Source organism: Thalassophryne amazonica, chromosome 16 (assembly GCF_902500255.1).
Source record: "Thalassophryne amazonica chromosome 16, fThaAma1.1, whole genome shotgun sequence".
NCBI classification, from domain to species: Eukaryota; Metazoa; Chordata; class Actinopteri; order Batrachoidiformes; family Batrachoididae; genus Thalassophryne; species Thalassophryne amazonica.
In genome coordinates, this window is record NC_047118.1 from 66,528,503 (window position 1) to 66,541,267 (window position 12,765).

General features: G+C 40.3%; 1 protein-coding gene across 9 annotated transcripts in view; it reads left to right on the forward strand.

The window, feature by feature from the left end:
• caskin1 (CASK interacting protein 1) overlaps positions 1 to 12,765 on the forward strand; it is a 333,760-nt gene that overhangs the window by 263,100 nt on the left and 57,895 nt on the right. For all 9 annotated transcript variants that reach the window (XM_034189754.1, XM_034189755.1, XM_034189758.1 and 6 more), the window contains exons 8-9: positions 6,625 to 6,733; positions 10,433 to 10,527. In XM_034189754.1, the coding sequence (XP_034045645.1) occupies positions 6,625 to 6,733; positions 10,433 to 10,527 (204 nt within the window). The remainder of the gene's footprint in view (positions 1 to 6,624; positions 6,734 to 10,432; positions 10,528 to 12,765) is intronic.

The following is a 12,765-nucleotide window of genomic DNA, read 5'->3' on the forward strand; positions in this document are numbered from 1 at the left end:
AAGTCTTCTATTTCCATACCATAAGTCAGAACAAGATCTAAAATATGATTAAAGTGGTGGGTGGACTCATTTACTTTTTGAGCAAAGCCGATAGAGTCTAATAATAGATTAAATGCAGTGTTGAGGCTGTCATTCTCAGCATCTGTGTGGATGTTAAAATCGCCCACTATAATTATCTTATCTGAGCTAAGCACTAAGTCAGACAAAAGGTCTGAAAATTCACAGAGAAACTCACAGTAACGACCAGGTGGACGATAGATAATAACAAATAAAACTGGTTTTTGGGACTTCCAATTTGGATGGACAAGACTAAGAGACAAGCTTTCAAATGAATTAAAGCTCTGTCTAGGTTTTTGATTAATTAATAAGCTGGAATGGAAGATTGCTGCTAATCCTCCGCCCCGGCCCGTGCTACGAGCATTCTGACAGTTAGTGTGACTCGGGGGTGTTGACTCATTTAAACTAACATATTCATCCTGCTGTAACCAAGTTTCTGTTAGGCAGAATAAATCAATACGTTGATCAATTATTATATCATTTACCAACAGGGACTTAGAAGAAAGAGACCTAATGTTTAATAGACCACATTTAACTGTTTTAGTCTGTGGTGCAATTGAAGGTGCTATATTATTTTTTCTTTTTGAATTTTTATGCTTAAATAGATTTTTGCTAGTTATTGGTGGTCTGGGAGCAGGCACCGTCTCTACGGGGATGGGGTAATAGGGGGATGGCAGGGGGAGAGAAGCTGCAGAGAGGTGTATAAGACCACAGCTCTGCCTCCTGGTCCCAACGCTAGACAGTCACAGTTTGGAGGATCCCAAAAAATTGGCCAGATTTCTAGAAATGAGAGCTGCTCCCTCTAAAGTGGGATGGATGCCGTCTCTCCTAACAAGACCAGGTTTTCCCCAGAAGCTTTGCCAATTATCAATGAAGCCCACCTCATTTTTTGGACACCACTCAGACAGCCAGCAATTCAAGGAGAACATGCGGCTAAACATGTCACTCCGGTCTGATTGGGGAGGGGCCCAGAGAAAACAACAGAGTCCGACATTGTTTTTGCAAAGTTACACACCGATTCAATGTTAATTTTAGTGACCTCCGATTGGCGTAACCGAGTGTCATTACTGCCGACGTGAATTACAATCTTACCAAATTTACGCTTAGCCTTAGCCAGCAATTTCAAATGTCCTTCGATGTCGCCTGCTCTGGCCCCCGGAAGACAATTGACAATGGTTGCTGGTGTCGCTAACTTCACATTTCTCAAAACAGAGTCGCCAATAACCAGAGTTTGATCCTCGGCGAGTGTATCGTCGAGTGGGGAAAAACGGTTAGAGATGTGAACGGGTTGACGGTGTACACGGGGCTTCTGTTTAGGGCTACGCTTCCTCCTCACAGTCACCCAGTCAGCCTGCCTTCCCGACTGCACGGGGTCTGCCAGGGGGGAACTAACGGCGGCTAAGCTACCTTGGTCCGCACCGACTACAGGGGCCTGGCTAGCTGTAGAATTTTCCACGGTGCGGAGCCGAGCCTCCAACAGGTGGAGGATAAGAGATCCTCCACCTGTTGTGAGAAGCTGCTCATTTACATAAAGCTTAAAATACAGACCTGCATGTGTTGCTGATAGTGTGTGTCCTTTGAAGGATATTAGTTATAACTGCTGACTTACCTCACCTCTTCTATGCTTCGCAGAGAGTCGGTTTGTCGTGTCCACCTGGGGGGTGTTTCGCGGTGGTAGTGGGTCCAGGAGCGCCGGGCTTCGATCCTTTTGGGCGCTGGAGAGCGTGCCAGCCTTCACTCCACCAGAGGGACGCTATTTGGTTTTTACACTTTGTTGTGCACTAGCGGGTGAAATAAATATATTGTTTTTGTTATTGGAACCGCTTTCTGGTTATTCTTAGCGCTGGGTTCCGTCTGACACAGGTCCGCTCCTCAACCCGCGTCTACACATAACAGAGCAAGCCTGCCTTACTTATTTAGCAGCGGATGGAGCAGGGGCAGATGAAAAACACGCAGGAGACAATGTCCAAGATCAGGATTGGTGACCCGTACTCTAGACTTTTCAAGGTGTCAAATAGAGACCGTTTTTCACCCACCCACCCACCCCCAAAACATTGAAAGATTTGTAACTGCACTTGAGTCAGTCAAGTCATGTTGCTGGTTTGACTGAGTTATGTCAGTGTAAAGTCAAGATGTGCATGGATGAAAACTTGACACTTTACACTGACATGACGTAGCTCAAAGCAACAAGATGGCTTTAATGACTCAAGCAGTATATTTTTACAGTGTACATGTAGCCTGACTTTGTTTTAGATAGCGCTAAAACAAATATTCAGTTTGTCAAAGTTTAATCCTTTGTCATTAATGAAATAATATAATCAGTTTTTAAAATTTTGAACTCCAAACATATTTTATATTGTTTAAGTGACATTTGTTTTTTCCTCAAAGATATACTGTAAAATAGACTGTTAAAAATAGATTTATTGACACTATTTGACTCAGTTAAGTCATCTTGATTGATTTAACTTACAATGTAAACTGTCAAGTTGCATGATTGATGTCAGGATTTGAGTTTTGTCTGCTTTTATTTCTTGGCTTTGATGTGTTTTTTCAGTTACTTTCTATTTTGTTTATTCTCTTGCTGGGGTTTTTTCTGTTTGGGTCTGTCTGTCACTTTCTCTCTTGTCTGTCTCTGCTGGCTCTTGGTGGTGGGTGTTTCCCTCATTCTGGTTTGTTCCACGCACACCTGCTTTCAATCTGTACTTCATCAACTGGGTGTATTTAAGCTCCTCATTTTGCCTTACTCCCTCGCCAGATTGATGCGCCTAGTGCCTTCTCTCCAGCTCTGTATCCTGTTATCTCATTTTGCCTGCTTCATGTGTTTTTCGACCACCTGCCTGTATCCTCGACCACGCTTTTGCCTGATGTTCCTAGTTTTGTTGTTCCTGTTGGACTGCCTTACTGTGTACCGGACCCCGTTTATTGTTTCAGTAAACTGCTGTTACATACAGAACAAGTTGTCTGAGTCCTGCATTTGCATCCTGTCTGAACCATCACCTAGACCTGATAGACTGAAAACGTGAGACTTTGCATTAACATGGCATAGCTCAGCCAAAGCAACAACATTATATGACTGAGTCATATTTTTCTTACAGTATAGTGTCAAAAAATGTAATGAGTCTTTAATTGGATATATCCAAGGTCATAATTTGTTTTAAAACATTAAAAAAGAGGATAGACTGGTTTAAAGAACTTTTGATCAATTTGGAACATTATAGTATATAGTAGTGTATAGCGGGGTGCCCAAATTGTCTGGGGGCGTTTTGTGAGGTATTAATTTACTGATTTCACTGATTAACTGATTCCATCTGCTCAAAGTGATGTTAATCAGTGAAATCACCTGGTGGAGTGGGTGGTTGCAAAGAAAACCTGCACCCTCTCGGCCCTTTCTGGAATGAGTTGAACAGCCCCAGTCTACTCTGTGCAGATTTACCATAGAGTGCCATACTGTTTGTATTTCTTCATAATTGATGTAAATAAAGTCCAAGACATATTCAGTGGCAGCTTCACCACCAGAGAGCCTCGTCCACAACAACCACAAAAGAGGTATGTAGAGGTGTGCAGGGGTTTGTAAACTTTTGATCAGCAACATTTGGGTAGTTTCTGTTGTCAAAAGTAAAGAGTAAACACAGTTGTTTGTCAAAGAATGGCTTCACTCAACCACTAACTATGAGTGAAAAAAAGATTTCTGAAAAATAGCCAAAAAATAAATAAATAAATAAAAATTCTGTCAGGGTATGTAAACTTTTGAGCACAATTTTATATGTATTTTCCTTTTCAAGTGGCATTTTTTTCTTGGCAAGGTGAGACTTAAACTCCTGTTTTAACTCTCTGGAAAATATCTCTTAGCATCACATCACTGATCTCTTTATTACATCATCGGTCACCAATAAAACAACAAAGAAAAAATGTATTTATTAAGAAAAAAGTATTTTTCTACATTTGTACTCTGTTTCACTGAGATTATTCTTTGTAGGGAATTGTTAGAAAGTATTTAATGCACTGAATTAAACAGGAGTTTGGGTTTCCTCACATCTTTTACCTTCATTTGAAATGTTTTGGAAAATCCCTCCAGTGCAGGAATAATAAAGCGGCTGAAGCATCACTTCCTTTAGGGCTAAACACAGAGAGGTGATGAATTATTTATGCACGTAAAAATGCCACCAGGGTTTTTCAACAACAAGGGAGGTGCTGCTATTTAATGAGTGTCGCAACAAGAGATACTGAAAACATTCATAGCCTTTGCCCTGCAGCATCTGTGGATTAGATTCCTCTTTGTTCATTTGCTTCAAAAGTTTCAAAAATTAATATTACTGGTAGGCTTTTGAGGTGAACAGCTCCAAAAAAGACTGTGATTATTGTGTCTGGAATTCATTAAAGGACATTATCATATCCTCACGGTGTTTCATGAAGCCATCCGAAATGAACCACAGCTCACTTTGCATTTTTCATGCATGGAGGACATTCTTTAGTGGCATGGAGGACAAAAAGTGACCTGAGAATGAATAAATAAATGCATGTTTTGAGTTTATTTCTGCATCTCCATGCATCATTTTTTATTTCTGCATTTATTCATTGATGTATTTCTGTACTTCCATGTCTGTATGGTAATTGGATGGTCGAACCTAAGGGCCCTGTCCCACTGGGGAGAGGATTAATTGCGCATGAATTGAGTATACAAAGTACAGTCGTTCGTTGTCGTCCGCAGGAAAAATGGCCAAAAATGACAAATGTCCCAGTATGAATTATGGATATATTAATAATATATAGCGAATATATGATGAACAATCACGGCTGTATAACGCATGTAGTGAAGAAATGGATCCGACGCATTGCGATTATCACGGCAGTATTACGTGTGTATTATGAATGCATCGCGCACGTGTTGCGCGTGCACGGCATCTGGATTGTGGTCATAAATGAAGTGCACTCGGGCAGTCGGCATCACTATTCACACCAACAATACAGGCTCTGGAGCATTTGCTGGACTTGGACAAGTTGATTGGAGTAAACAAGCAGTGAACAGGGTGAGTGGTGATGTCAGCAGATCGCATCAGAGCGCAGCTCGTTTGAACATTATAACAAGAAGTTAAATCTGTTATAAACATAGGAATAAATACTGTAACAGCTGCACACAAGAAGGAAAACCACGCAAGTCAAATAATTACCTTTTTAGACAGCTCAAAATGCTTTCTGCAGCTGGAGCCTTTCGCGCACGCATGCACGCGCGCACGCGCGCACGAACGGCCCAGCTGCATCTTCCTCTGTAACTCAGGAGGTGATTAGAGCCGTTTTCAACAGGCAATCTGCAGAATAAAATGATTAATCTGCCACAAAATAATTATTTTATATAGGCAGCATCCAGCGCAGAGCGCGTGGCAGCCGGTAGAACAAAGAACGGCATCCAACTGAGAACACAGCGCATCTGATTTGCATCTGTCGCAAATCAGATGCAAAGCAGACGTAATACAAACACTTTATTCATGGCCAGTCTGTATGCAGTCGCTACAACTTATTTTAGTCCATGATCTGGACATGATGGGCATGCAAAATATCCGTTTTACACACTGTCCCTGTCCGCTGCCAAGCCGCAAATCCCCATCAGTTGCGGATATCAGCAGATGACGGCAAATATACAGCGCATAGATTGAGTATGTATGGAGTATGTAAGGCGGATGTCATCCGCAGCCAAAATTTTGTGCAGCTCAAAAATCCTGGTGACGGAAAAACGTGCCTCTGTGGATAATTGCAGACGTGCGGGTGTCGGCCGACTCATACAAGCATGTTTCACGCATATTGCGGATGTTAAGCGAATATGAGACAATTTTGTGCATAATCCATACGCAAATCCTCCTAAACGCCAGTGGGACAGGGCCCTAAACGCCAGTGGAACAGGGCCCTAATGTTAGGATTGGTCAGATGGGTGAACCAGTCAGTAGCAGTTGATACCTCTCCAATCCACATGCCACAAGCTAGTTATGATAACATCTGTTAGGGCCTGGTCCCACTGGCATTTAGGAGGAAGAAAGAGAGATAGTGTAGTCCAGGGGTCACCAAAACTGCTTCCTCCTCACAGGAGGAAACAGTTTCCATCACGCTAAGCACCAATGTTCTCTAGTACATAACAAATCAAACAAAACTCATCTGTGCGTCCATGGGTAGCTGTGGGTCTGCATGTGCACACAGGGACGTGTACTAATATGTTCAAACTTTTATAACGCTGGTCTTTACCATTGATTTTACACTGACTTTCTTCCTCCTAAGATAGAGCTGGCCACATGATGGAGGTCCAGCAGGAGGATCTGTCCCACTGGGTGGGATATGTAAGAGATTAGGTGGTCAGGACAGACTGAAGAGCAGAAGGTGTTGTAAAAGGCACTGTAATGCTTCAGCACAGAAAGCTGTGGTGGTTGACCACTGCTCCTGCTCACAGGCTTTGTTGTTTTGCAGGCAGCAACTTTCCTCGCCAGGAAACCTCTCACTTCTGAGTTCAAAATCTTAATAGGAATGCATCAGTTTTACCCAAAAAGATAAGCACAACTAATGCAGCTTGTTTGTTTTCTACAGAGCGGAATCAATGCAGCAGTGAGGAACACATACAGCCAGACAGCACTGGACATTGTGTACCAGTTCACTGCGACGCAAGCCAGTCGAGAGATCAAACAGCTGCTTCGAGGTACAACGCACTGATGCATGGGCGCACAAACGCTCTGTCGCACAAACACACTGATGCACTGACGCACAGAGGCATAAACGCATTGACACACAAACGCATTGTTGCATTGATGCAGGTTAGATGAAGGGGTCATTTTATTTCCACGCAGACCAACGTAGATGAAACGTGGAGAGAAACCGTGATGAAGACATCAGCCCTTAGAAGAGACATTCAAAAGAAATGACAGAATAAACAGAACAGAACATCTACTGTACTTATTTTTGGTGTTTGAATTCTTCTAGAAGCACAAATGAAACATGTTTCATTATTTTCAGTTTTAAAAGTTAAAAATTAATCAACTTTTAAAAATGAACCCATCCTAAGTATAGTTAAGTACAACCCAGCCGCAGCCACAGTCCAGCGCCTGTGGACCAAATCCAGTTCAACACACATGGCCTCGGTCAAAGACAGGAGCATGACCCTAATGTGCATGCTTTGACAGTAGAAGGACACCAGATTCCCCAGAGGAAACCCCACAGACACGAGGAAAACAGACAAAGGCCTCACAGAAAGGAACTGGGCATGGGTGGAATCAAACCCCAGACCTGCTCGCTGTGAGCCACAAATGCTAACTACTGAACGCTGACCCTAGTGTAAGTACGTTCTTGCACTGGGTTTGTAATAGTCAGCTGAGTTCTGAGTTCCCTACAGCTCACCTTTTTGACATCAAAAAACAATAAAAGGAAAAATTTGGAATCAACTTATTCTTGACCCAAAGAGGACATCTCCATGAAATTTTGTTGATATGTATCAAAACCATTTTTCCTACCTTCACAACACAAATGGTTCAACCTCATGCACACACACACACACACACACATGCACACGTGCACGCACACACACACACACACACAGCCTGCTGGTGGAGGTGTACTTGTGTCTTTTCTTTTTCAAATATATATATATATATATATATATATATATATATATTAGCATTAAACTCTAGTGCCTAAAACTCTCATGAATATATTCTCTGGCTTTATAGACATTATTGTATTTGCGTTTATTAAATTCCATGCAGCAGACATGGATTATCTGGAATTTTGCTTTGGCAAGTTTTCAAGGCCTCTACTGCCATCTACTGGCCGGTAGTGTTCATGGCAGTATTCGCCCTAAGTACTAAGCGTCTGGCCACCAGTAGATGGCAGTGCTCTACTTATTTTGACCCCGGTTATATCAGATGGTTGTCAAATCAATTTTTTGGCTTTGCAAATGGCTTTTTTTTTTTTTTTTTTTTTTACAAATTAAGTTTAAAAACAAAACAACAACAACAAAACAACCATTACAAGACAGCTCTGCGGTGTTTGCAAATGCACAGTGCGAGCGGTTGGACGCTTGTAGCTCTTCAGCAGCAGGATACAGAATAATATCAAACAGGTTTGATTTTCATTCGACCATATGATCAGCAATCAGGAGGTGGTCGTGAGAGGTTGAACGCAGCTTGTTACTCCATGTACACTACACGATGCAGGACGCGCGATTAACCTGAAACTCGGTCCAAAAAATTGTCGCACGAATGAAAAATCATCTGAAAAAGGGCCAAAACTCGCACAGTGTAAAGCCAACATTTATGTCAAGGCAATATTGAGTGCATGTTTTACAACATAATAAAACGTGCGCACATTCTCTCCACATGCAAAACATTTTGCGATGACACTTCCAGGGCTCCGTAAAAATACCTGTTTTTACAAATAAAAAATGGAATATTTTACAAAAGCACATTTATCTGTAAACACCAACACACGACACACGTCACATTAATGTGTTGGTTTACATAATGAATGACTGAACCAATCAGTGTTTAGCAGAGGCACTTTTACTCAGAATCCTTTGCGATCTGTCTGTGTTTGTTACAGAACCTCAGAATTAGTGCATTATTCAACATTAAAAGATATATGTTATATTTTAACTATGTACAAATGACAGAATTGACATTAATGGAGTTATTCTATCAGTATTCACATAAAACCATAAGTCAGTATGACTTTATTTTTCAAGACCTCCGCCTGACTGGAGCATTGTGATTGGTAGAGCGCTGGCTTTGTGACTGCTCTCATTGGGCGTCTGTGCTGTAGCCGTGTAGTTTCCAGCAGGGGGCAGCATGTTCAAACATAGAAGTACTGGCTCAGTGTTTGGGTCTTTTGATGCTTCCAAAAGCGATCGTGGTGTTAAAATTCAAATTCAGCTTGTTAGTAGTTGCAAATGTACCAGAGACAATACTGGAATTTATGGGTTATCTGTAACTTCCGATACATTTTTGGGTGGTTTATCTTTATCAAAGATAACTTTTCAGTTATCTGTTATCGAAGTTAATTTTTTGGTTATCTGTGCCCACCACTGTATATATATATATATAAATCCTATTTTCTCCACAAGATACATTTCCTTGACTGCCGTGACCCTGAAAATGAAAAATTGTCTTTTTTTGTTTTGTTGTTTTGAAACCAGGAGACCCACACATTTCCTCTTCTTTTGTGTCACAACAGCCAATGACATTTCCAAAACCTTCTGTCATATAAAGTGAAAAATTGAGACGGGGAAGGCTGTTGCAGGCAAACGTAGCTGAATCTTTCACATGCAAATTTGCTCTCTATTTATGCACTCTTGTTTCTATTGTTAATATTATTATTATCATTATTAAGATTCTTATTAATATTATAACTTACAACAATGTTGTGTTACAAAAATACTATGGGCCTGATTTACTAAGATCCCAGACTGCTAAATTGTGTGGGCAATCCAAATGTTTGCAATATGGGGTGGAGACAGCTTTGATGGTGATTTACTAAGACTAATGATGCAGTTGATAACAGACAGTAATATGACGTTGACAGCAGTCTGTAAATGCAGATTTTGTACATGTTAATTGTTGTAAGAGCAAAATTTAATTAAATCTGCCACTTGCAGGTATGCACCTTGTGCTTTCTTATGCACAAACACTGCCATGAAGTAAACCATTAATGCTTTATAACTTTGCCCATTTTTTTATTTATTCTGCTTGTTAGGAGGCAGTGCCATCTGTGCTGTTGGAACAGCAGTGTGTCAAGCGCATTAAGTTTCAAATTAGCAAAATACAGATGCTAATAGCACCTCTTCATTTCCTTTTGTTCTTGTTAAATCATGTTGCATGTGAAAATCTCACCCATTTGCATGTTCCCTCCCACAGTTTTGTGCACTAAGGTGGACAAACCCCAAATTACATATTCATGTAGACAAATGTGCTAAATGAACAATACATGCTTATTTTTGTAATTTGAAAGATGCAGTCAGTACACTCTGTTAGTTAATCAGCATGCACATTTCTTGTTTTGTTTTTCCGTGAGTGCTATGGTGTTTGCACGTTTTTGCACATGCAAACTTTGAGTAAATCAGGCCCTAAATGGCATTTATTCCCTTTTCACTGATGAAACAAGTTTCTCAATTTTATGCTGATATAAATTGGTTGCATTTGATTTTAAATTGAAATCCAAATAATCAGTTGTTCATTTTTGTAATTTGTAAGGTTGATCATAGATTTTAGGGTGATACAGGCACTGAGAGTAAAGTGTGCCTTCTGCTTTTGAGGAGACTCTCTAATCTCACATTTAATTGCACGTTATTTAATAGGATAATGTGAATTTTGACTGAGGGGAAAATTGCTGATTTTTGTCTTTCGCTTAGATGCATCAGCGGCTCTTCAGGTTCGAGCTCTGAAGGATTACTGCAACAACTACGACCTAACCAGCCTCAACATCAAAGCAGGAGATATTATTACGGTAACACGCAGTCACAGCTTTTCTAATGGTTAGTTAACTGGTAACCTGACAGGTTACCAGTTAACTAACAATGACTAGTAGCTGTCAAGACCACAGACACTGGGTGGCTGGACACAAATGCAGGACTCACAGACAGGTATATACGAAAAAAGGCTTTATCCAAAAAATCACAGATTAAGGTACTGTACACAGATAGGCAGTCAGCGTGGCAACAGTACAGACAAATGACAGGCTGGGGCGTGGTCATTCAACAAGCGAAGGTCATCCAGAAACACAACGTCACGATAATCAGAGGGCAAGACAAAGGCGTGGTCCAAAAACAAAGCAGGGTCAAACACAGGCTGGTGAATCAGGCTAGGCAAAAACAGAGCTGGGATGAAGATGGTGAAGTGCAACGAACTAGCAGTGAGGAGGTGAACACAATGGATTTAAATGGAACAGGAAGTAATTAGAAAACAAGCTGCACCTGTGAGGAGAAATCTCCAGATAGGGGTGTGACTAGGTGAATCCAAGATGATACATAGGGCAAGATGGGGAGGACAACACAAGATGGAGTGAAGACAGAGATACATGAGCAGGAGTGAGAGCAGGAGTGAAATAGAAACACAAAGCAAACAATCGAAGTGAGAGAAATGACATAGACAGACACAAGGTGAGAGACATGGGGCAGGTGCAATGATGTGAAGGACCACAGGGAACCATGAACTAAGGCAGAACAACCAATCCAAGACTACTTATAACAGAAAGCAAAACTGGAAAAGTAAGCATGACTGATAACAAAATAAACAAGTGATAATAATAATAAAACTCAATAAGCATAATTAGAGAAAAATACTAAAACTAAACCGAAGCTGACTAAGAGAACAAGCCATAAGAAAAGCAGTGACAAAAACCATAACAGAAACATTAAGCACAGCAAATATTACAGTAGAGAGAAACTAAATAACCAAGTGATAAATCAATGAACAATAAATGAATACTCAACTGACTGAAGAAAACAAGAACTGATCCAAAGTAAAAAGTAACACACAAACTGACAAAAGTAGAATGGAACAATGGCCAAAGTATAAAAGTAACAAAGAAACAAAGCAAACATAGAATACACACATGATGAAAATAACAATTAATAAAACAAAGCTGGGGCTGATGGAAATACACAATAGGAGCCCAGATCAGGGCTGGGCATGACAGTAGCCTGTCATGATTTGATAATTTGGAGAAACATTTTCAATATTTACAAATTATAGACAGAAATGTACATACACCCGGACTAAAAATGTATAAACTCAATTTTCCCCAAAGGTGCACATCCCATTTTATCAAATTAATTCTATGTTAAGTCTGTTACAATGTCACCTTTATTTCCATATAAAATGAGTAATAATTAATAGTTAAAAGATTGATTTATTACCATTTTTTTTCACCATGACATATTCCCAGTAAGTCAACAGTGTACAGACCTCAAAATTAATACGTCTTTAATCAGTATGGAAGATTCCAGAATTACTTCTGAATGAGTGAACAAGGACCAGTGATGTTTTGCATATAAGAGCAGAAGAAAACTAGAAGACACTCAGACAGCTCGTATGTCTGCCAAGGCCAGACATTGCTCAAAACCCCTTCGGGATCCCGGATTCAAAATATATTCTAGATCAAACACAGAATAAAGTCCCTCTTTTTGGAGGACATTATCCAGCTGCAAATTTCATCTACATGCTCTCAGAAGTTTCTGAGATAAATGATGCTTTGTACCAAATATTCTTCTGGATCTCAGTTCCAGAACCTATGCTGGATCACCTCTGAAATGTATTCATTTATTTCCTGGAACGTTATGTATCTCCAAATATCATTGAAATCTGTTCATTTCTTTTTGAGTTATACTGCTGACAAACAAACAGACAAACACTGCTGATTTTTTTCTCCGCTGCATTAACTTGCTGGTGGAGGTAAAAATTGTTGATGATGATGATGATGGTGATGACGTGTCATATCCAACTGGATAATCCAGTTCAATTTTGTGAACACATGACTCCAGCCCATCATATCAAACAGCACTCATCTGTTACTTTGTTAATCACAGGTGTTGGTTTGTTGTTGCAGGTCAGCTGTCAATGTCTTTCCCATAATGCCACTCTTCTGCTCTAAATGATTAGAATTTGTTCATATGGAGGACATCAATTATGTTGGTGAACACATCTGCATGCCCTCCCACCCACTTTAAAACCTTCCAATCAAAGT